The 24,756-nt window shown below is 38.0% G+C and overlaps 1 protein-coding gene across 1 annotated transcript in view; it reads left to right on the forward strand.

Annotated features, from left to right (window-relative positions):
• The first annotated feature begins 1,657 nt into the window (after positions 1–1,657).
• ankrd33ba (ankyrin repeat domain 33ba) overlaps positions 1,658–24,756 on the forward strand; it is a 33,038-nt gene continuing 9,939 nt past the window's right edge. Inside the window, exon 1 of the mRNA XM_057825070.1 lies at positions 1,658–2,074. Coding sequence (XP_057681053.1) covers positions 1,658–2,074 — 417 coding nt within the window. The remainder of the gene's footprint in view (positions 2,075–24,756) is intronic.

Below are 24,756 nucleotides of genomic sequence, written 5' to 3' on the forward strand. Positions count from 1 at the left end.
TAAGAACAAGGTAGAATATTAATAGGCTCACACTGGGGCTGTTATGTACTTGCATTTTCCGCTACAGGTGGTCAGTCTTGATGCACTCAGCGAGAGTAAAAGTTGCACTTTCAGTTAATGATGTGGTAAAATTACATCGGGTGGTGTCAAGGGTTATTTTGAGTTCACCACAGTTGACTGAGCAAAAATAATCACATTTTTTTTTGTAGATATGTTACTGTGTACACTGTAACATGTTTTTACATTAGCCTTAATGTAATTTTGCTTTTATGTGGTGTAGATTATAGTGAAGCTTTACATCTTGTTGTAATGACAAGAAAGGCTTTTTATTCTATTCTATCAATGACATTTTAGACAACCAAAAACCTTTAAATTTTCTGTTTTGATTAAACATTTTATTTAGAAACTTTTGAGGAACATTGGTGACTTGCAGAGGTGGGTAGAGTAGCCAAATGTTTACTCAAGTAAGAGTAGTGTTACTTCTAAATATTAATATTACAAAAGTAAAAGTCATCCAAAAACTTACTCAACTACAAGTCAAAAAGTCCACTGAAAAGAAGACTCACGTGATGAGTAACATTGTGAGTAACTGCTTACAATGTCTGATAAAAAAAAAATTCTCAGCACAACTTCAACTATACGAACTGTTGTTATTATTATACTGTACTACAGCCTAATACATGACCATATTAGGCCAAAACGATGATACAAAATTCATCAAATTCAGACCAGAACAACACATTGACACCACATGTCCAAAGAGCAGGAGTGCCCTCTTGTGGGGAAAAACATTACCTCTGATTGGTACAACTGAGTCTCATTGATGAAACTGAGACAGCCATTGTCGGCATTTCCGGCAAAAATAAAGTCGATACGAAGAATAAATAGGGGAAAATGTAATGTGTGCGGGAGAGATAATATAAATGCAACATTCAAATGGCTTTCTTTTTTGTTTTGTTATTTGTTTGTTTGATACGCTGACATAATTATACATGACGAATAGTTGGGGGTGCTGCTGGCTCCGGTGGCCCAAGCCCTTGCTCGTTGGGACAAGGGCAGCTGGTTATGGGCCCCCTACTGGTTGGGGGCCTAAGGCGATCGCCTACTTCGCCTGAATAGTAGATCCGCCTATGCCTGGAGATTTCAGTCTATGAATAGAATTTTAATAGCGTAAAAGTGTCTTTAGAACAAAAGTAAAATTCAATTTTTACTGCTACACAACAAATGATCCATAATCACTGTTGCAGAAACAGGACAGCGTCATAAACCGAGGACAACTGTACTTTTATGGGAGGAGGAAAGAGCGGGGTGGGGGAGAGGGTTGTCCCGGGGCCATCTAATCGGATTAGGAGACGGCATGTTCGGTTTTCTGTCTCTCTCCCCGCCCTGCATGTCATGTTTGGATGCGCAGTGTTTGCAATTGTGTTCTACATGCTCTCTCACGGATACTAGTTGTAACCGCACTGTTAATTAAAAGGTTGAGCTCGCTCCGAATACTGATGGGCACGCAACGAACGACGTGACAGCGCACCACCGAAGGAGTGCATGAGGAGTTGAACTTTTGGGCCCAGAAATTTTGGATTGGACGCGAGCCCGGTGGAGGAGGCCAGTCCTATGCCCGCGCCCGGCTGGACAAGCAGCGCTCGATCGTGGTTAGATGGTGCTGATCACGGACGACAGGGATGGAGGAGTCGCAGCGTCGCTCCGGGTCAAGCAGCTCCAGCAGCACAAAGCCGGCGCGGGCATCGCTCAGGTCCACCCGACAATTGTTGAGGAGGAAGACTATCTTGGCTCGTGCGAGGATGACGAAGAGAGCGAGGACGAAGAGGAGGAGGATTTCGAAGAAGTTGACTTCGAGGACTTGGATGATACTAGGAGTATCGCGTCCGATGACTCCTTCTACCCGCCCGATGATGATGCGTTCGCGGACTCCGAGCGCTCCATGTCCCCTCAGAGCCCGGAGCCCGTGTCCTTCTTTCGGGCGTGCTGCACTAACAACCTTTCTATCGTCCGGATCATGATAAGGCATGGGCTGTCAGAGGACGAGGTCAAGCAGACGGACCGGAACAACAGGGTATGTCGCTCATATGAACACCTGTATGATGGCCACCTCCGGTATTCATGTGGGAAAAAGTATATGGATGTTGTATGGGGGTTGTAGTCTGGGGGAATTTAGCGCTCAATTTAGATTCATTTGTGGCCTATTAATACAAATTATTTAAAAAACCTTAAATTTGCATATATTTTTACTGAACTAGTACAATAATCAAGTCCATTTTTAAATGAAATGAATATAAAATGTAAATATTTAATTCCCCCCATCCCACGCAAGGGATATGACCAAAAGCTAGGGTGACCATATTTTGATTTCTAAAAAAGAGGACACTCAGCCCAGCCTCAGCCCGACCTCAAGATACTTGAATTTTACTCGAAATTCACTCAGAAATGCCTATATCACTTTAATATATTTAATGTATGCCCCCTCACTCTGGATGGAAAAATGTAGTTTGAAAAAAATAAATAAATAATGACTTTAAAAAAAAAAAAAAATATATATATATATATATATATATATATATATATATATATATATATATATATATATATATATATAATGCAGACCCATAGAAATGTAGTCCAGTCAATACACATACACACAGTAGGCTATGTGCCAACTAAACATTTTTATAAATTACTATCACGACAATTGTCCTTGACAAATTGTTATTCCCATTCAATTGATCTCATTCAATGTACTAGATTGCACACAAACAAAACCGAAATAAACTGACAAAACTATTCAATCAGCATGTTTCCAAACGTAGCAGTTCAAAACTACGTTTCCCATAATGCCTTGCGCGGTTTAGCTTACTGATAGCTAGCTGAGGCAAAAATCAAACTTTGCTATGAAAGTTTACAATCATCGGCAGCGCGCCGATGCGACACCAAACGGGATTTTACCGTCAAAGCTCCAACAGAAGTCAACAGTTGCCATTATATACGTATTTATCATTAAAAAAAAAACAAAAAAAAAACAGGCATTGTGGCCAAATCGTCAACCCAGTAGATGGCGGTAATGCCTCATGATAGGGGTAAACTGCCAACAAAAACAAGAACTACTATTTCCCTCCATTCTAGTAGGAGCCATGTCAACTGCTGCCACCCAGCGGCCGGAGGGATTCTCTTCAAATTGGTCCCGTGAAAAATCATAAAAACCGGACATTTTTATAAATTTATAAAACCTGCCCGGACCACGAGGACACTACGTGAAAGTAAGACTTGTCCGGGCAAAAGAGGACGTTTGGTCACCCTAGCATAAGCAGAGTTGACTTTTTTGGGGGAGGGGGTTGCAAAACTTGTTGATGACCCCGAAGCACAGTCGGCAATAAAATTGACGCAAAATATATACCGTAATTTTCGGAGTATAAGCTGCTACTTTTTTCCTTCATTTTGAATCCTGCGTCTTACAGTCCAGTGCAGCTTGTTTATTGATTTATTTGGGGTGACACTTTATTTGACAGGGGCAGGGCCGGCCCAGGCCATTTGGGGGCCCGAAGCAAAATAATGCCAAGGGCCCATATTTTTGGCCCACCATTTCAAATGCATATTATGCCAATATTTCATTATACTATAATCAGCGGAAGTCGTACATTTGCCGTTGCCGACAGTCGACAACTTGCTTGGCTTTACTTGATTTGCTCGGGGCCATCGCCCTGCGGCTAATGGCAATTACCAGTACGACATATTGACAAGCTCAGCTGACAACAGCGTTCAAGTCGGAGTGTCTTGCATAACAACATCAACAACATGCTCTACTACCTTGATACTGTTGTTTCTTTTCTTCTCCGATTTTCTTCTTTCGTTTCTCTGCTCCAGAAGGATAAATTCTCTTCGACATATTTGTGCATCTATTTTCCAAGCAAGTTTGAGCAACAATCATTGCAAAGCAGGTTCAACGTCACTCCCCAGGTTGCCAGATTGTAATGACAAGAAAATGGATGTTTGCGTAGATAAACGGCAATGTGCGCCGCATTATTCACAATGCTCTAGCATAAAAGCATGTTACCAGATTGGGGGCCCCCTAGTGGTCAGGGGCCCTAAGCAGCTGCTTAGTCTGTGTATAGGCTGGGCTGGCCTTGGACACGGGCGTCATAAGACTGTCATAAGACTAGGAGTGGGAACTTCTTGGTACCTCACGATACGATACGGTTTGCGATACAAAGCTCACAATAGCGATCTGACGACATGGCGTACAACGATTCTCGATACATTGGTCAGGAAATCATTCTAGGATATTCTAAAAACAACTAAAACAGAAAAACAAGCTTCTGCTGTGAATTGGAATTTATCACTAGTAGACGTCCAGTCCATTTGAACTGGGAGGGTGGCAGCGAATGAACATTCGTTCATTCGCTGCCATCCCTCCCACTTCAAACAGATTGAACGTCTATGGCCATCACTGCATGGCAGCCAATGCCAGGCAATGAGGTCATTTTGGGCCATTTAAGGTCATTTACCTGTTGATTTTCAGTTACTTCCTGTTGATTTTGGGGTATTTTACGGGTCACTTCCTGTTTATTTTGTGTTACAAAACAGGAAGTGACCTGGGAATCACCCGAATGAATAGGCAGTGACTCAAACTCAACAGAAAATGACCTGGAAAGGCCCTAAAATGAACAGCAAGTGACCTGTAAATGCCTTGAAAATCTGACAGAATGACTGTGAATGCTCTGGTTTCGAATGAAGGAACATTCCCAGTCTAAATGTATTGGGTGTTGAGCACCGTCAAGGCAGGCTTAGAGTTAACTGAGACACTATTAGACACTATTATGGTGGAAGATTTTGGTAGCAACTTGTTGGTTCTTTTTTTTTTTTTCAATAGACATTGACACCTTTTTAAAAATAAAATCTCGATTCTTGCTGGAGCATATCGATAACCTTTTCGGATACAAAGTATCACGATATATCACTGTTTCGATATTTTGTCACACCCCTACAGTTGTGGTCAAAAGTTTACATACACTTGTGAAGAACATAATGTCATGGCTCTCTTGAGTTTCCAGTTATTTCTACAACTCTGATTTTTCTCTGATAGAGTGATTGGAACAGATACTTTTTTGTCACAAAAAACATCCATGAAGTTCAGTTCTTTTATGACTTTATTATGGGTGAACAGAAAAAAGTAATCAAATCTGCTGGGTCAAAAATAGACATACAGCAGCGCTAATATTTGGTAACATGTCCCTTGGCCATTTTCACTTCAATTAGGCGCTTTTGGTAGCCATCCACAAGCTTCTGGCAAGCTTCTGGTTGAATCTTTGACCACTCCTCTTGACAGAATTGGTGCAGTTCAGTTAAATTTGATGGCTTTCTGACATGGACTTGTTTCTTCAGCATTGTCCACAAGTTCTCAATGGGGTTTAAGTCAGGACTTTGGGAAGCCCATTCGAAAACCTTAACTCTACCCTGATGTAGCCATTCCATTACCACTTTTGATGTGCGTTTGGGGTCTTTGTCCTGTTGGAACACCCAACTGCGTCCAAGACCCAATCTTTGGGCTGATGACTTTAGGTTATCTTGAAGAATTTGAAGGTAATCCTCCTCCTTCATTATCCCATTTACTCTCTGTAAAGCACCAGTTCCATTGGCAGCAAAACAGCCCCACAGCATAATACTACCACCACTGTGCTTGACGGTAGGCATGGTGTACTTGGGGTTAAAGGCCTCACCTTTTCTCCTCCAAACATAGTGCTGGGCATTGTGGCCAAACAGCTCGATTTTTGTTTCGTCTGACCACAGAACTTTCCTCCAGAAGTCTTATCTTTGTCCATGTGATCAGCAGCAAACTTCAGTCGAGCCTCAAGGTGCCGCTTTTGGAGCAAGGGCTTCCTTCTTGCATGGTAGCCTCTCAGTCCATGGAGATGCAAAACACGCTTGACTGTGGACACTGACACCTGTGTTCCAGCAGCTTCTAATTTTTGGCAGATCTGCTTTTTGGTGATTCTCGGTTGAATCTTCACCCTCCTGACCAATTTTCTCTCAGCAGCAGGTGATAGCTTGCGTTTTCTTCCTGATCGTGGCGGTGACAAAACAGTGCCATGCACTTTATACTTACAAACAATTGTTTGCACTGTTGCTCTTGGGACCTGCAGCTGCTTTGAAATGGCTCCAAGTGACTTTCCTGACTCGTTCAAGTCAATGATTCGCTTTTTCAGATCCATGTATGTATATTTTTGTCCCAGCAGATTTGATCACTTTTTCTGTTAACCCATAATAAAGTCATAAAAGAACCAAACTTCATGAATGTTTTTTGTGACAAAGAAGTATCTGTTCCAATCACTCTATCAGAGAAAAATCAGAGTTGTAGAAATAACTGGAAACTCAAGAGAGCCATGACATTATGTTCTTCACAAGTGTATGTAAACCTTTGACCATAACTGTACATAAGACCGTCATAACTATGACATAACACTATCATGGCCATTAGTGAATGCTTATGACAGGTGTCATGAAGTGTCATCTGGCAAATTATGTCGCTAACTCTGTCCAGTTTGGATGTTTTACATCCATTCAAAAGAGATAATTGCTGGATAACACTAAATTACATCTGTTACAAGCATTCATTCATGCGCATGACAGTGTCATTTCACAATTATGATTGTCTAGTGACGGTCTCATAGCGCCACTGTCAAATGAAGTGTTACCAAATACCAAAAATAGCAATTAATGAAACAACTGGAACAGTACCTGGAGAAATAATTAGCACAGAACATGAATTTTGATTGGTATTTACATCTGTAGCACTGCAATGCATGCTAAGAAGCATGTTGGACAACAACAGTGTTGACAGCAGGTGGCAGCAGAGGTTGACTGTCTCCCCCAAGGGAGCAGTGATGGCCAAATGAAGCGTCTTGAAGCAATGAAGCTTTGCAGCCAATGGGTTTAAAGCTTCATGGTGGTTCATTTGGTCATATGACAGTCGTATGATACTGCTGTCAAATAAAGTGTTTCAGGTTAATATCCTTACGTGTAAATATTCCATAATACAGTGAGAAAAGCTGCGGCATCTAGTCCAATGCGGCTTATCTATGACCAAATGCCGTTTTCGTGCCAAATACGGTGGGTGGCGGGTTATAGTCAGGTGCGCCCGCTGTTGGAAAAATATGGTAGTATATATAGTGTATATCTTGACACTGTTAAGTTGTTGTTGAAGCTTTTGAAAGCTTGGGTTTAAAACAACACTAGGTAACGTCAACCTTTATAAAATATTTTCATAACATTTGAGATGATACGTCGACTGACAACTAGTTGAATGACACCATTGACTCGCGGTAGTTTAGCCACTCCGGAGCCCTGATCCTGACAAATAACTGACACACTGCACGGAATTTGATGAAATCAACGGCACTGACTAATTAAATCCCCGCTAACTCGAAAATTAAGCCTTAGTTTAAAATTTCTGGACTTCCACTTTAAATTCATATATAGGAAAGTCAATTACATGCAATGACATTTTTCGGCCACCGAGTGGGTGGACCCACCTCAATCTCCGCCAATGGACATCAGGTAGGCCTACAGAGAATGAATGAAATTAGCTTACTAAAAATTTGTTGATTTATTGTATATACTAATAATTAAATATTAGGCACAAAATAAACTTTAACATAAACATTTATACATTTATCTTAACACTTGGTAATAAATATAATTGAAACAATTAAGAACAATACAATTTTCAATGTATTTTACACATTCTACATACGCTTTTTTTTTTTAAACTTCACCTACAAATGACTCGGTCCACCGATCTGATTGAAAAAGACATTGTGGCCCTTCACCAAAAACCTGGCCAGTAAATACACATACACTGGTATGAAAAAGTATCTGAACCTTTTGAAATTTCTCATATTTCTGCATAAAATCACCATCAAATGTGATCTGATCTTTGTCAAAATCACACTGATGAAAAAACAGTGTCTGCTTTAACTAAAACCACCAAACATTTATAGGTTTTCATATTTTTATGAGGATAGTATGCAAACAATGACAAACGGGGGTAAAATAAGTAAGTGAACCATCACATTTAATATTCTGTGGCTCGCTCCTTTGGCAGCAATAACTTCAACCGGACACTTCCTGTAGCTGCAGATCACTCTGGCACATCGATCAGGACTAATCTTGGCCCATTCCTCTCTACAAAACTGCTGTAGTTCAGTCAGATTCCTGGGATGTCTGGCATGAATCGCTGTCTGTTAGTCATGCCACAGCATCTCAATGGGGTTCAAGTCTGGATTTGGACTTGGCCGCTCCAGAACATGTATTTTCTTCTTCTGAAACCATTCTGAAGTTGATTTACTTCTGTGTTTTACATCATTGTCTTGCTGCAGCATCCATCCTCTTTTTAGCTTCAACTATCCGACAGATGGCCTCAGATTTTCCTGCAAAACATCCTGATAAACATTTGAATTCATTCTTCCATTAATGGTTGCAAGTTGTCCAGGCCCTGAGGTAGCAAAACAGCCCCAAATCATGTTGCTTCCTCCACCATGCTTCACGGTGGGGATGAAATGTTGATGTTAGTGAACTGTTCCATTTTTCCTCCACACCTGATGTTGTGTGTTACTCCCAAACAATTCATTTTTTGTTTCATCGGCCCACAAAATATTCTGCTAAAACGTCTGTGGAGTGTCCAAGTGCCTTTTTGCTAACATTAAAAGAGCAACAATGTTTTATTTTTTTTCAGAGAGCAGCGGCTTCCTCTGTGGAGTCCTCCCATGAACATTATTCATGGCCATAGTTTTACAAATAGTTGTGTGCACAGCGTTATTGGACTGTGCCTGTGATTTCTGTAAGTCTTTCGCAGACACTCTAGGGTTCTTTTTTTTTTTTTACCTCTCTGAGTATTCTGCGCTGGACTCTTGGCATCATCTTTGGTGGACGGCCACTCCTTGGAAGAGAAGCAACAGTGCCAAACTCTCTCCATTTGTTGACAACTTCTCTAACTGTTGATTGATGAACATCCAGACTTTTAAAGAAGGTTTTGTATCCTTTCCCAGCTTTATATAAATCAACAATCCTTGATCGCAGGTCTTCAGACAGCTCTTTTGACTGAGCCATGATGCACATCAGACAATGCTTTTCATCAAGACAATTCTTACCAGGTGTGCGTTTTATAGTGGGCAGGGCAGCTTTAAACCACTCATCAGTGATTGGGCATACACCTGACTTAAATTGTTTGGCAAAAATTTCAATTGCTCTTTCAGTCTCCTTAGGCAGAGAGTTCACTTACTTATTTCCCACCCGTCTGTCATTGTTTGCATGCTATCCGCATTAAAATATGAAAACCTATAAATGTTTGGGTGGTTTTAGTTAAAGCAGACACTGTTTTTTCATCTGTGTGATTTTGACAAAGATCAGATCACATTTGATGGTGATTTTATGCAGAAATGTGAGAAATTCCAAAAGGTTCAGATACTTTTTCATCCCACTGTACAATACACTGTGATCATAAGGACTGACACAACCTGACAAATAGATGAAAGTTGCATACATTGCAAAAGTTCTGTAACTTCCACTTTTATTTTCATGCCGCGTCTTGCTGACACACTGGGAGAAGTTCACTTCGGGCACCTCCCGATTCTGGAGAGAAATAATTAAGCCTCGGCTTTGTACAGAAGCTTAGGGGACTATTTTAAGGCCTCGAGAAAGGATACAGTCTGACCTCCATGTAATACTCTATACTGTACTTTACTTTTAGAGGATTGGCTAATTAGAATTATAGTGAAAATTCCAGAGTTCTATACAATGTGATGTAATTTTCTGAATGTAATCTTTTAATGCTTTGTTAATGGCTCATTCTTTCCCAATATAGTCGTTACCCACCTCATAATTTGCTTATTTTCATGAACTGTGGTTTATTTATGCGTCATAAGTTTAAAGTACGTACGACAGAATAAAAAAATGTCTTAAATAGCATTATTATGTGAATTAGAATCATAATTTAAGACGATTCGACTATATAGAACAATTTGGCAAAGCGCAGTTGAGGAGAAATTAGTCTTTTAATCCGCCGTTTAGCCACGCCTACCATTATAGGGCTCAAGCGTTCCCAACAGGATGGGTCATGGCTTCATCTGATTTAGAATTCAGCCCATTGAGGGGGAAGATTCAGAACATGGAAAATGCGAGAGAGAGCGGCAAAATGTCAGCATTGTTTTAATCTCTGTACTCCAATATTTTTACAACATATTCTTTTTATCTAAGATTTTTTTTCCCTAATTACTAAATAAATCAGTGGTGTCCAAACTTTTTACAAAGGGGGCCAGATTTGGTGTGGTAAAAATTTGGGGGGGGCCGACCTTGGCTGACGTCCTTTACGTAAAACAATATATTTAAGCAAATTTTAGCAAGCAATTCTGTGCGTCACATTTGCTTTATTATTTTTTTAAATTAATAATTTCAACAATCTCGCAACTAGCCTTTGTGGCATTCTCTTTCGACTCTCGGGCTCTTGCGAAATCCTACTGTGAAATTAAACTAGCTTCAAGTTGCTTTAATTGCTTGCAACGTATCTTCCCTGTAATCTTGTTGTACATGTCAGCGTGCCTTTTATTAGAGCTGGGAATCTTTGGGCACCTAACGATTCGATTCCGATTACGATTCAGAGGCTCCGATTCGATTATAAAACGATTATTGATGCACCCCACTCCTTTTTTTTTATTTATTTTTTTTAATTTGTTTTGTACATTAGTTCCGAAATTGTTCAAAAATCCTCTCAGGCTAAACCAAACTACTATTTCAGTATCAAGTTAACATATAGCAGTAAACAAATATACAAAAATAACAGTAAATAAAAAACTCCAGTCCCCATTCTATATCAGCAGGTTTAAACTACTTTCAATTAATTTAATTTTGTGAATCAACCGTTAAAGTTGTTAAAATTGCTCCTGTTATTCCATAATTTCTCTTTTGTCTACTTTCAACATGTGAAAGTTTTAAAACTATTTTAAAGATAGATTCAAGTCAATATTTTACCGATTTAGGAGTATTTTAGATAAAAAGTTAATTAGGTTCGCTTGGAAGGTTCGCAACAACAGCCTTGCGGGGAAGTGTACTGCTTTAAGATGGCGGCCGTTTACTAACGCCCGCATCTAGTTTTTTCTAGATGTGCTGGTAACGATACCGAAGTTATAACGCATCTAGTCCTATATAAATGATATCTACCGTAACATAATGTGGCTTGTAGCAGCTTTTCGGCAGCAGTCAGGTATGTTGTTGTTTTTTTTTTTATCTCGTGGCATGATTTGAGCTAGAGCCGTGAGTTGAGCATTGGCGTTGCCCGAGGGGCCGGGTAATGAGAAGCATGATGTTTAGCTACTCTCGCTCCGTCCCTAATTACGTACCGAAGACCGCGCGGCGCGCTGAGTGTGTCTACTTCTGCTTTACTTGGCATATTTCAATAATCGGAATTTGGATGTTTGTGAATCGTTCTCGAATCTTCCACGGCCGAATCGCGAATAATCTAAGAATCGGAAATTTTGCACACCTCTACCTTTTATGGTAATATCACCTCACAATGAACTCTTTAAAAACAGTGACTGTCTCTCTGCAAATGAGGCGGACACAGTTGTTGCATATTTTAGTGAAGAAATAGTCCAATTTTCACCTATCCTTGAAGTGTTGGCCAACGCAGTCAACTTTCTTTTTTGTTGTTGATTATCGCCATTTTAGAAAATTGGAAGGGTCACACTGGGTATTATTGCTTAGAGTGCTGCTGCCTTTTAGTGGGTAAATGAGGAGTAGCATTTAGTGTGCAAGCTACTTCATATGCTGGTAGCAGTACTGCTGACCAATTTATTAAGTCTGTGTGCGGGCCAGACGTTAATGATTTTATGACAGAGGTGGGGGGCCGAATGAAATTTGTTCACGGGCCGCATTTGGCCCCCGGGCCGGACTTTGGACATGTCTGAAATAAATGGTATGGTATTAGCAATTGTTTCTACAAAATGGATAAGCGACAAGACTTTTGTCAGGGACTGTATATTGAATATACAAAACTATTGCTTCCACACACATCCAAGCGGTCCATTTCATTCAGGGGTATAAAACACCGCGTGAAATATTAAATCAACATGCTTTTTGGTGTCGTACACACTTTAAGTCATGTGGTGCTTTATAGCATTACCACTACTGTTTTTTTTTTTTTAGATGCTTTTACATTTACTACAATCGTTTCCTCAAAATATCGTCATATCGCCCAGCACTAGTCTCTATGGAGCCAGCATCTCTCGCAATACCTGACTCAACAGTCTCTCACACACTCGCAGCCACGCTCAAACGCACGCAGCCACACACAGAATCTATCCAGTTTAAATGAGGCCACTGTTCTCGTTAGCCCCCCGTTTTCCTCCTCTCGACCACATTTTCCAAACAGGAGACAAGGAATTACTAATACAGAATGTTGTGAGATTACGTGTGATAAATATTATTTTAGGACAACACCCATCATGCGAACACGCAACATGATTGCAAATAGCCCACCTCATGTGAATGATTGGAAAAATCAAGGTCATGCACATGTGATTTGATATAGCTACAGACAGGCGTGTTAACACATTTATATTGACTGGAAATGTCCTCAGCACTCTCATCTTGGTACTGTTACATAATTTACTTTTTTTTAATAGTGAAATCTGGAATTAATTAAACCAAATAGAAGAAGTAGACTTGGCAAAACATTTTGGATAGATGAAGAAGATTCTTAGATAACAAGTTGAATAAATCATAAGCGCAAATATACTGTATTTTAATGCTAAATACATAATTACATGTCTCTTCCAGTGAGTGAGAGTGATATAAACTGTTCTATTTCTGGCACTGGATCAGTTCCAGATTATTCTGTGTGCTAATAATAACATGAGCACAATTCTTTTGCATGATTCAATACACAGCCTAACCTACACAGTGATTTCAAACCTATAGGGGGAATTTTTTTTTATAGTTCATTAAATTGGCTGTTTGAGACAGTTGTTTATACATTAGTGCTGCAATGATTAATCGAATAACTGGAGTATTCGATTAGAAAAAAAAAATATTCAAATTAAATTTTGTTGCTTCCAGTATTCGTTTAATTAAAGTGGCGTTGTAATGGTTCATTTTGAAAGTGTTTGCATTTAGTTTTATTTGATTAGGGGGATACACTCCCCTCCAGTCTGCCTCTTTTCACATGGCTGAATCCAACTGCTCCCTGTTAAGACCAACGTAAGCTAAGTTTTGTTTGAGCAAATGTTTTTTTAATGCATTCATAATTTAGTTTATACCGGTAGGTATATTTAGCCGTTTTTTTTTTTTGTGGGAATATGTGTCTGAACCATTTGTTAAGAGCATTGTTAAAAAAAAAAAAAAAAAACTTTTAGCATTTTATAGCATTTATGCTAGCGGAGTGTTTTTTATGTAAGTTAGCCAATTGTTCTTTTGTTGTACATAGATCATCATTTAAATATATATATATATATATATATATATATATAAGGGTTGTTCCGTTCATGTTTTTTTGCTCCCGATCCGATCCTGATCATTTTAGTTTGAGTATCTGCCGATCGCGATATTTCCCGATCCGATTGCTTTTTTTTGCTCCCGATTCAATTCCAATCATTCCCGATAATTTTTCCTGATCATATACATTTTGGCAATGCATTAAGAAAAAAAAAGAATAAAACTCGGACGATTATATACATTCAACATACAGTACATAAGTACTGTATTTGTTTATTATGATAATAAATCCTCAAGATGGCATTTACATTATTAACATTCTTTCTGTGAGAGGGATCCACGGATAGAAAGACTTGTGACTTTGTGTATTGTAACTAAATATTGCCATCTAGTGTATTTGTTGAGCTTTCAGTAAATGATACTGCAGGCATGCCCCAATGCATGATGGGAAGTAAAACCATGACTGTGCGTCGTGCTATCCATGCATATATCTTCTCTGCTTTGGGAAATAACTTGAGGTGTAAAGACAAAGATCTATTGCCACCTTGTTTCGTCACATTGCTTCCCATGATAATTCTAATCATAGGAAGAGGGATTGCAAGGTATTAGCCAATTGAAGAAAGACTTTAAAGGCTACTAAAGTTGTCTCAACTCATATTGCGCTGCCTTTAACCTGTCTTTAACGGTAAAGCGTTGTCATCACAGACTGGATGAGTGTAATATATTATGTCTGTGACGTTAAATACAGTGAGAAAACGATTGAATTAAAACATATATATAAAAAAGGCATGGCCGATATATTTTTGCCGATTCCGATACTTTGAAAATGACGTGATCGGACCCGATCTGCCGATCGATCGGGACATCTCTAATATATATATATATACATATATATATATATATATATATATATATATATATACCGTTTTAGGCTCAGCTCAGGTATTTTAAATTTTCCATGTTCTTTATCCAATTACTCGATTATTCGAACTAACTAGTCCATCGATTAATCGACGATTAAAATATTCGATAGCTGCAGCCCTAATATTTCTATATCTATTTTATTACAACGGGACCTTTTAATGCAATTAGTAATCTGTTTATCCCCTTTTTCATCATTTACACTGGCATGAAAAAGAATCTGAACTTTTTGGAATTTCTCACATTTCTGCATACAATCACCATCAAATGTGATCTGACATTTGTCAAAATCACACAGATGAAAAAAAGTGTCTACTTTCACTAAAACCACCCAAACATTTATAGGTTTTCATATTTCATTGAGGATAGCATGCAAACAATGACAGAAGGGGTAAAAATAAGTAAGTGAACCCTCTGCCTTAGGAGACTTAAAGAGCAATCGAAAGTAATTTCTATCAAACAATTTAAGTCAAGTGTGTGCCCAATCACTGATGAGTGGTTTAAAGCTGCCCTGCCCACTATAAAACACACACTTGGTAAGAATTGTCTTGATGAGAAGCATTGTTTGATGTGCATCATGGCTCGGTCAAAAGAGCTGTCTGAAGACCTACGATTAGGCACTGTTGATTTGTGTAAAGTTGGGAAAGGACACAAAGCCATCTGTAAAAGTCAGGATGTTCATCAATCGACAGAAGTTGTCTATAAAAGGAGAGAGTTTGGCACGGTTGGTTTTCTCCCAAGGAGTGGCCGTCCATCAAAGATTACACCAAGAGTTCTGCGCAGAATACTAGAGGTAAAGAGGTAAAAAAAGAACCCTAGAGTATCTGCTGAAGACTTACAGAAATCACTGGCACAGTCCAATATCTCTGCACACATCAGCCATATGTAAAACCAAGAATGGTATCATGGGAGGACTCCACGGAGGAAGACACTGCTGTCTAAAAAACCCCAAACATTGTTGGTCATTTAATGTTCGCAAAAAGGCACTTTGACACTCCACAGAAGTTCTGGCAAAATATTTTGTGGACTGATGAAACCAAAGTTGAATTGTTTGGGAGTAACACACAACGTCATGTGCGGAGGAAAAATGGAACAGCTCACCAACATTAACACCTTATCCCCACCGTGAGGCATGATGAACGAAGCATCGTGATTTAGGGCTGTTTTGCTACATCAGGGCCTGGACAACTTGCGATCATTAATGGAAGAATGAATTCAAACGTTTATCAGGATGTTTTGCAGGAAAACATGAGGCCTTCTGTAAGACAGTTGAAGCTAAAAAGAGGATGGATGCTGTAACATGACAATGATCCAAAACACAGAAGTAAATCAGCTTCAGAATGGTTTTAAAAGAACAAAATACACGTTCTGGAGTGGCCAAGTCAAAGTCCAGACTTGAACCCCATTGAGATGCTGTGGCATGACATTAAGACAGTGACTCATGCCAGACATTCCAGGAATCTGACTGAACTACAGCAGTTTTGTAGAGAAGAATGGGCCAAGATTAGTCCTGATCAATGTGTTCGACTAATCTGCAGCTACTGGAAGCATCTGGTTGAAGATATTGCTGCCAAAGGGGGGGCACAAAATATTAAATGTGATGGTTCCCTTACTTCATGGGTGTCCAAACCTGTCCTCAAGGGCTGTTGGTCAGGGTCCTGTTTTTTTTTCATACCAATCGAGCACAGACCGTTTAACCAATGAAGTTTGTGCTAAAACAAGCAGCAACTGACTGCAATCAACTGATTACACTTGTGAGACACCAGATTGGTGAAAGATTGTCCTCATGATGGGTTTGAACAAAAACCCGCACCCACTGCGGCCCTATGTGGAATAGTTTGGACACCACTGCCTTACTCCCCCCCCCCCCCCTCCTTCTGTTATTATTTGCATGCTATCCTCAATAAAATAAGAAAAACTATAAATGTTTGGGTGGTTTTAGTTAAAGCAGACACTGTTTTTTCATCAGTGTGATTTTGACAAAATTCAGATCAGATTTGGTGATTTTATGCAGAAATGTGAAAAATTAAAGGTTCAGATACTTTTTCATACCACTGTACAAGATGTTTAGATATATGATTGCAATTTTTACATACATTTGCATGCCTATTCTTCCATTTTGAATAATTATACTTATGCCAAGTCAGTACTTCTCAAATAGTGGGGCACAGAGCTATGCCGGGGTAGCGCATGTGACCTCGGGGAACATTTTTGCTGTACTAGAATAAAGTGTAATTGCACACCCACTCAGTAGGTGGCAGTGGCACTCTCATTATTAGAGCGTGCACAGTATTATTTTAACCAAACAAGAGCACACAGCAACGAGCACTGGAGATATGGAGAGCTAAGACAAGGAAATATGACTAGGGTTGTTCCGATCATGTTTTTTTGCTCCCGATCCGATCCCGATCGTTTTAGTTTAAGTATCTGCCGATCCCGATATTTCCCGATCCGATTGCTTTTTTTTTTTGCTCCCCGTTCGATTCCAATCATTCCCAATAATTTTTTCCGATCATATACATTTTGGCAATGCATTAAGAAAAAAATGAATAAAACTCGGACGAATATATACATTTAACATACAGTTATACATATAACATACATTTGTTTATTATGACAATAAACCCTCAAGATGGCATTTACATTATTAACATTCTTTCTGTGAGAGGGATTCACGGATAGAAAGACTTGTAATTCTTAAAGCATAAATGTGACTTTGTATATTGTGACTAAATATTGCCATCTAGTGTATTTCTTGAGTTTTCAGTAAATGATACTGTAGCCATTTAACTATTCTGCCCAAATGCATGATCGGAAGTGCAACCATGACTGTGCGTAGTGGTACCAATTGATATATCTTCTCTGCGTTGGGAAATAACATAGGGATCAATCAGAAAAATATCAGTTACTACCTTTCTTCCCCACTTTGCTTCCCACGATATTTCTAATTGTAGGGAGAGGGATTGTAAGGCTTTAGCCAATTAAAAAAAAGGCTTCAAAAGCTGCCAAAATTCTCTCTACTCATTTAAGGTTGCCTTTTAACTCTATGAATACGTAAAATGGGGCCATTATAGATTGAACGCGAAAATGCGTGAGTGGGTAGTGCAGCGCATGCGTTAATTGCGTTAAATATTTAAATGTTATTACCGCCGTTAACTCGATAAATTTGATAGCCCTACTTTAAGCCAAAACTACAGACTCTGGATGAGTGTAAGATATTTTGTCTGTAACGTTACATACAATTAGAAAACGATTTAATTAAAATATATATATACATTAAAAAAAGGCATGTCCGATTGGGACATCTCTAAATATGACAAAGCGTATGTAGCGTTCGGCTCTGTCTTTTAATACAGTGGCAGACGAGGAAAGACCAGTCTGTTTACTGTGTCTAAAAATGTTTGCAAAGGACAGCAGGAAGCTAAATCAATTCAATCTAAGCATAAGAACGAACCCCACCTCAAAAACGTCCCAGAAATTGAGGTTTGGAGATCGATAGAAGACTCAAAAAGTAAATGGTGCTTTCGCTTTAGTGCCAGTGAATCTGTATATTATTACACGTGAATGCTATTTATCATCTCTCATGAAACATTGATTTGATGGCTGTTTGGAATAAGGGTAAATCTGATGAAAACAGCAATTTCCATAAAGCAAGAATCCAGAAGAAATCATCATTTGCATATATATCACCAAGGCATAATAAATCCCTTAGTTTTTATCACAACCATAAAACTATAAATCACTCAAAAAATATATATATAAAATGACATCTCACTTGAGTTGCCAGTGGCTCGTGTTTTGGGAAAATTACTGGGGGGAAAAAAGCCCACGCGAGCGTGGGAAAAATACACATGGGATTTAAACCCAGATCCTCAAAAGTTTAAGACCGACTGCCTGAACTAGTGTACATCAGTATTCTTTATAATGCCATCAAATACACCTAAAAAATAATGCATTCTGCACAAATCTCTGCGCTTACAGAGACTTGCCATTATTATCCAGGTGTAACCTTTTACATAGAAAATAGTACATCAATATGAAAGCAAGTTGGATTTACATCAACATCGGGGATATAATTTGCGCAAAGCAAGGTTATACGAGGTCATCAGGAATCCAGTGAATTGGAACACAGGAGATTAAAAGTCAGGGAGGACATACAAAATGTCCATCAGCATAGAAATGATCAAAATGCATTTCTTTTTATTTGGCCGACATGAAAAAATACATAATCTCGAGTTTCTATTTCCAGAGGAAATGTCTTGTCAAGAATTCCTTTCAATTCACTTTGCTTGGTGAGCATCCTCAGTTAAAGTGCTCAGAATACAGCCAATGATATACAAAGTAGATACACTATACCAAACAATTATAACTAGAGGTTGTCCAATATGGGACTTTCAAAGACTGATACAGATTTTAAAAAAATTTTTTTAGCTGATTGCCGACGTCTTGAAAAAAGGTCCATATATTGGCCCGATATATGAGCTATATATTGCCCCGATATACGAGCTAGCCAAAATAGCGGTTGTTTCATACAAGAAAGATTCACACCCGAACAGCTAACACAGGTTTTTCTATTATATCGGCTATATGTAGCTCAATGGCCAATCTTCAAAAAAAAGTCGGTAGACTTACATAAGGAAGATTAGCACCCAAACAGCTAACATAAGTTCGTCTATTATATCGGCTTTATATAGCCCAATGGTTGATCTTGAAAAAAAAAGTCCATATATCAGCCCGATATATCGGCTGACCAATATATCGGTCGACCTTTATAAGAAAGATCCTCACCCAAACAGCTAACATAAGTTCGTCTATTATATCAGCTTTATATAGCCCAATGGTTGATCTTGAAAAAAAAAGTCCATATATCAGCCCGATATATCGGCTGACCAATATATCGGTCAACCTTTATAAGAAAGATCATCACCCAAAATTCTGAACAGAAGTAATGCTATTATATTGGCTGATCGTGAAAAAAAGGTCCACATATCTGCCCGATATATTAGCTAGCCAACATATCGGTAGACTTATAAAAGAAAGATTAGCACCCAAACAGCAAACGCAGGTTTTCTATTGTATCAGCAATATGTAGCTCAATGGCCAATCTTGAAAAAAAAAGTCCAGATATCGGCCCGATCTATCGACTGACCAATAGATCGGTCGACCTTTATAAGAAAGATCATCACCCAAACAGCTAACATAAATTCATCTATTATATCAGCTTTATATAGCCCAATGGTTGATCTTGAAAAAAAGTCCATATATCGGCCCAATATATTGGCTGACCAATATATCAGTCGACCTTTATAAGAAAGATCATCACCCAAAATTATGAACATAAGTTATGCTATAATATCGGCCGATCGTGGAAAAAAAGTATATATCGGCCCGATATATTAGATAGCCAACATATCGGTAGACTTATATAAGAAAGATTAGCACCCAAACAGCTAACATAAGTTCGTCTATCATATCGGCTTTATATAGCCCAATGGTTGATCTTGAAAAAAAGTCCACATATCGGCCCGATATATCGGCTGATCGATATATCTGTCTTTTATAAGAAAGATCATCACCCAGACACTGAACATAACAGTTATACTATTACTGTATATCGGCCGATATTGGGGGAAAAAAAGTCCACATACAGTATCGGCCCGATATATGAGCAAGCCAACATATCGCTTAACTTATACAGTATGAGAAAAATTAGAACCCAAACAGCAAACATAAATTCTATTGTTTTGGCTATATATAGGCCAATCTTGAAAAAAGTCCATAGAGAGTACTACATATGTCCAACCAAACAGAATGGTGTAGACCAATGCCATGCAGTAAAAGTGAACTCTTTTCCAGACAATTCAGCAATTATTCCCGACAAACATTCCTCCTTTGTTTCCCCATGGCCTGACAACACTAATGTAATTACGTGCACTAGGCTGACAGCCTGCTTGTTTTATTAGTTGTGTTTGTTTTACAACATTTCCATTACATCTGGGCTATAAATCCTGGGTTAAGGAGCCTGCATTATAGGGGGAAATGCCAAAAATCCAGTGATTTGACATTTGTATTTCATGCCATTGCAAAGGTCTTCTTTTTTCAGTATTTTTCAAATTTGATGTTTACGCTTAGGTTATAAGACTTCACAGTTTTAAACATATATAAATATTGGTATAGTCTTTTGGAGTTGCATTCAATACTTTTCTAAAGTAGGGGAAGTTACAATAATACCTACAGATAGAAGTAAAAATAATAGATTGAGAGAATGCAAGATAATTATTGTACTACCATAGAATCAAATAATAATACTAGTGATAATAGTGATTGCTCGTTTTTCGCCGCCCCCCACCCCCGCAAATTGGAGGCAGAGTTTACCGTAATTTGTGGACTATAATCTGCTACTTTTTTCTTACTTTTTGTACCCTGCGGCTTTTATAAGGAAGCGGCTTTTTATTATTAGGGTTGTTCCGATCATGTTTTTTTTTGCTCCCGATCCGATCCCAATCGTTTTAGTTTGAGTATCTGCCGATCCCGATATTTCCCGATCCGATTGCTTTTTTTTTGCTCCCGATTCAATTCCAATCATTCCAGATAATTTTTCCCGATCATATACATTTTGGCAATGCATTAAGAAAAAAATGAATAAAACTCGGACGAATATATACATTCAACATACAGTACATAACGACTGTATTTGTTTATTATGACAATAAATCCTCAAGATGGCATTTACATTATTGACATTCTTTCTGTGAGAGGGATCCACGGATAGAAAGACTTGTGACTTTGTATATTGTGACTAAATATTGCCATCTAGTGTATTTGTTGAGCTTTCAGTAAATTATACTGTAGTCATGCCCAAATGCATGATGGGAAGTGGAACCATGACTGTGCGTAGTGCTACCAATTGATATATCTTCTCTGCGTTGGCAAATAACATGAGGTGTTAAGAAAAAGATCAATTGCTACCTTGCTTCCCCACATTGCTTCCCATGATATTTCTAATCATAGGGAGAGGCATTGTAAGGTTTTAGCCAATTAAAAAAAGGCTCCAAAGGCTGCCAAAATTCTCTCTACTCGTTTTACGCTGCCTTTTATCTCTCTATATAGGTAAAACGGCGCCAATTACAGATTGAGCGCGACAATGCATGAGTGGGTCGTGCAGCGCATGCATTAATTGCATTAAATATTTTAACGTGATACATTATCAAAAAATTAATTACCGCCGTTATTAGGATAAATTTGATAACCCTACCTTAAGCCTAAACTAAAGACTCTGGAAGAGTGAGACATATTATGTCTGTAACGTTAAATACAATTAGAAAACGATTTAATTAAAAAAAAAAAAAATTATATATATATATTAAAAAAAAGGCATGGCCGATATTTTTTTGCCGATTCCAATACTTTGAAAATGACGTGATCGGACCCGATCGATGCCGATCGATCGGGACATCTCTAATTATTATTAATTTTTTTTGACAAACGAGCTTCATATTTTCTTGTTAAAAAATTTTTTTGGATTAGACATATGTTAAAAGAATGGCTTTCCAAATTTTGCCATGACATAGCTTTCAGCCGCTACACTTGCACTGATAAAACTTGCCAGAAACTTGTCAGACGTACTCAAAAAAAATCAAGATTTTATAGATGAACATGGCTCCATCTGATATGTTATGCTACTACAAAAGAACAATTTAAAATGAATGGGCATCCACTATTTGCTACGACAAGAGAACGCTATGCTAGCGTTGATTAGCCGTTTTGAACTGACACTTGGAGGACTTTATTGCTACAGTATATCACAACAAAGTTGCTATATAAGGGTGAGCGCTAGCCGTTAACCGTTTTTAAGAGGATTGCATCCACTTCAAGTTAAGAAGACAAGGTAAAATGGATTGTATATCTTTGTTGTGACCTGTTTTTTAAAGTTACTTTGTTTATAAGCATTCAGACATCACGAGTTGGTGGTGTTGATCCGTGTTTATTTCGTTAATAAATATGTTTTTGATCAATCAAATTTTTGCGAAACATCTATGTAAAATATCTAATGTTAAGACATGGACACGTGTGGCTTACAGTCAGGTACATCATATGTGGATTTATTTCTAAATTGTTTTGAAATTTAGACGGTGCGGCTTTTAATTCAGTGCGCTTTATAGTCTGGAAATTACGGTATTTACATAAGAAAAAAAAATGGCGGTTGTGTTCAATGTATTTATTCAGATTTAACAGCATTAAAAAGAGATACATATAAGACATGTTTACCCCCTTTTTTTTCTCCTCCAAATATAAAATAATGAAAACAACCTGATATGTATATGGCGGAAAACACTGAGGTGACTTGAAGTTCTGCTCTGAGACTCCCAATTTGGCCAAATTTCAAAATTGTGCCAAAGCATGTGTGATACATCCAAGGGCATAGGTTTGCATAGGGATGGTAGTGACATAACACTACCAACTTTTCAGGATGCTCAAATTATCCCCAGCAACTTTAAAGCAACCTTATTTGCATTATATAATGACTTCAGTTATATAGGTCATTTAGCTTTTCCTCCTATATGTTGTAAGGATAGAATTGCTCCTACCATCATTAAGTGAATGACAGCACTTTCATTATGTTCAGACTTACACTGACCCCTTTTCACTCCCTGAATGTGCCAGTCCGCCCCCTTCAAGGACGAGGGATATTACAAGTTTTTTTCCGCCAGCAGCAGCCACTGTAAGTAATGTAAAAAGACGTCAATGTTGTGGAGGTGAGGAACACTCCACTAATTTTGCCACTGCTACAGTGCTTCAAGTCTATTTTACTAACTGAGATTTCTTGAAATAAGACAGCTGAAAATAAGCCTAACAGACTTATTTTAAGCAAAAAAAGTTTGTATATTTAATCTTAAAAGAAAAACTTGTTCGTCAGAAATGTTCTTAGTTCAAGAATATTGTTCAAAACATTATTTGAAAAAAAAATAATCTTGGTTTAGGTGAAAAATGACCAACCTTTAGATGTATCGGCTCATTACGAACAAATAGTAATATTTACTTAAAGTAAATGGAAGAATCTGATGCATTAATCTGTTAAGTAGCCTTTAACACTCAAAAAAAGATGGAGAAAATTATTTGACTAGATTTAACAAAAAATATCAGATTAGGACATTATAAATGTGCAGTGTGAAAATACAGATACAATACAGATTTATTTTTGCAGTAATCCTTTAGCCTATCAATTAATTAGGTTCATATTGGTGAAAAATGTAGCCCTGGCCCCCATTCACCAAATATGTTTGGTCTAATTAATGTCCCGTCCCCAGCAAAAAGTGTACATGCTGGTTATGCTGTTATATTGTCCCTGCAAATATTAAGACCAAACTTACGCCCTTGGCTACATCATTGGAAAGCATAAAATCTCATTTTTCTGGGGGATTTTTTTTTTTTTTGAACAGGAAGGCATTTAACAAAACCAAAAAAAAATTCAACCCCTAAACCCTAACTTGAGGTGAAAGCATGAGAGAGCATAATTAAAGACACCATGATTTTAACAAGATATTATCGCATACTTTCCTTGTTTCTATCCAAAAACTCTGTCTCGCATGTCTCACCGAGTGTCAAGACAGAGCTGTGAATGGCCACAGCTGGATTTTTTGGGGAATTTATGGGTGAAACATGGTAATATAACAAGGGTCGCGATGCAGAAATCGCAGACATCAAGGAGTTGTCGAGATTTTCTTTTTCATATATTTACCCTTTTAAATGTTTTTTTTATCTTAAATTTTCTCTGTTTGGATCCATTATTTATCATATAGAATATCGGGGAAAATGTGACGATAAAAACAAACAAAAAAATTACAATTAAGCGAGAGTTATGACCTATTATAACCTATTTAAAGACACAATTTTTTCATTGTGACGTAATTTGTTGAAAAGTTTAAAATAGGCCAGTGAATAATTTTATAAAGTCTTTTTTTTAAAAAACTAAATATTAGACATCAATTCATGATTCTAAGCTAAAAATGTTTTACATTTTAAATAATAAAAATAATTACTTCATTTTATGGCTGGGTTGAAACAAAAGCGGTTGCGCGGTGTCTGTAAACGGGGGTCTCCAGGGTAAAACAGACAAAAATAGTTCGGGGGCTTAATGCGCCATGAAACTGCTATGGCAGCATATAGACATTGTTCTATCAAACACAACAGTTCTTTTGGCTTAAAATACAGCAGTTTATTTTAAAGAGAGGGTGCAAGAGCAGAAACTGCTTTTTCAGCGTTGTCTGTGTTTTCGGCCTTATGTTTATTTTAATAAATGGTTTTTAAGCACTGCAAATGTAACAATTATGATATAAAGGA

This window comes from Corythoichthys intestinalis, chromosome 20 (assembly GCF_030265065.1).
Source record: "Corythoichthys intestinalis isolate RoL2023-P3 chromosome 20, ASM3026506v1, whole genome shotgun sequence".
NCBI classification, from domain to species: Eukaryota; Metazoa; Chordata; class Actinopteri; order Syngnathiformes; family Syngnathidae; genus Corythoichthys; species Corythoichthys intestinalis.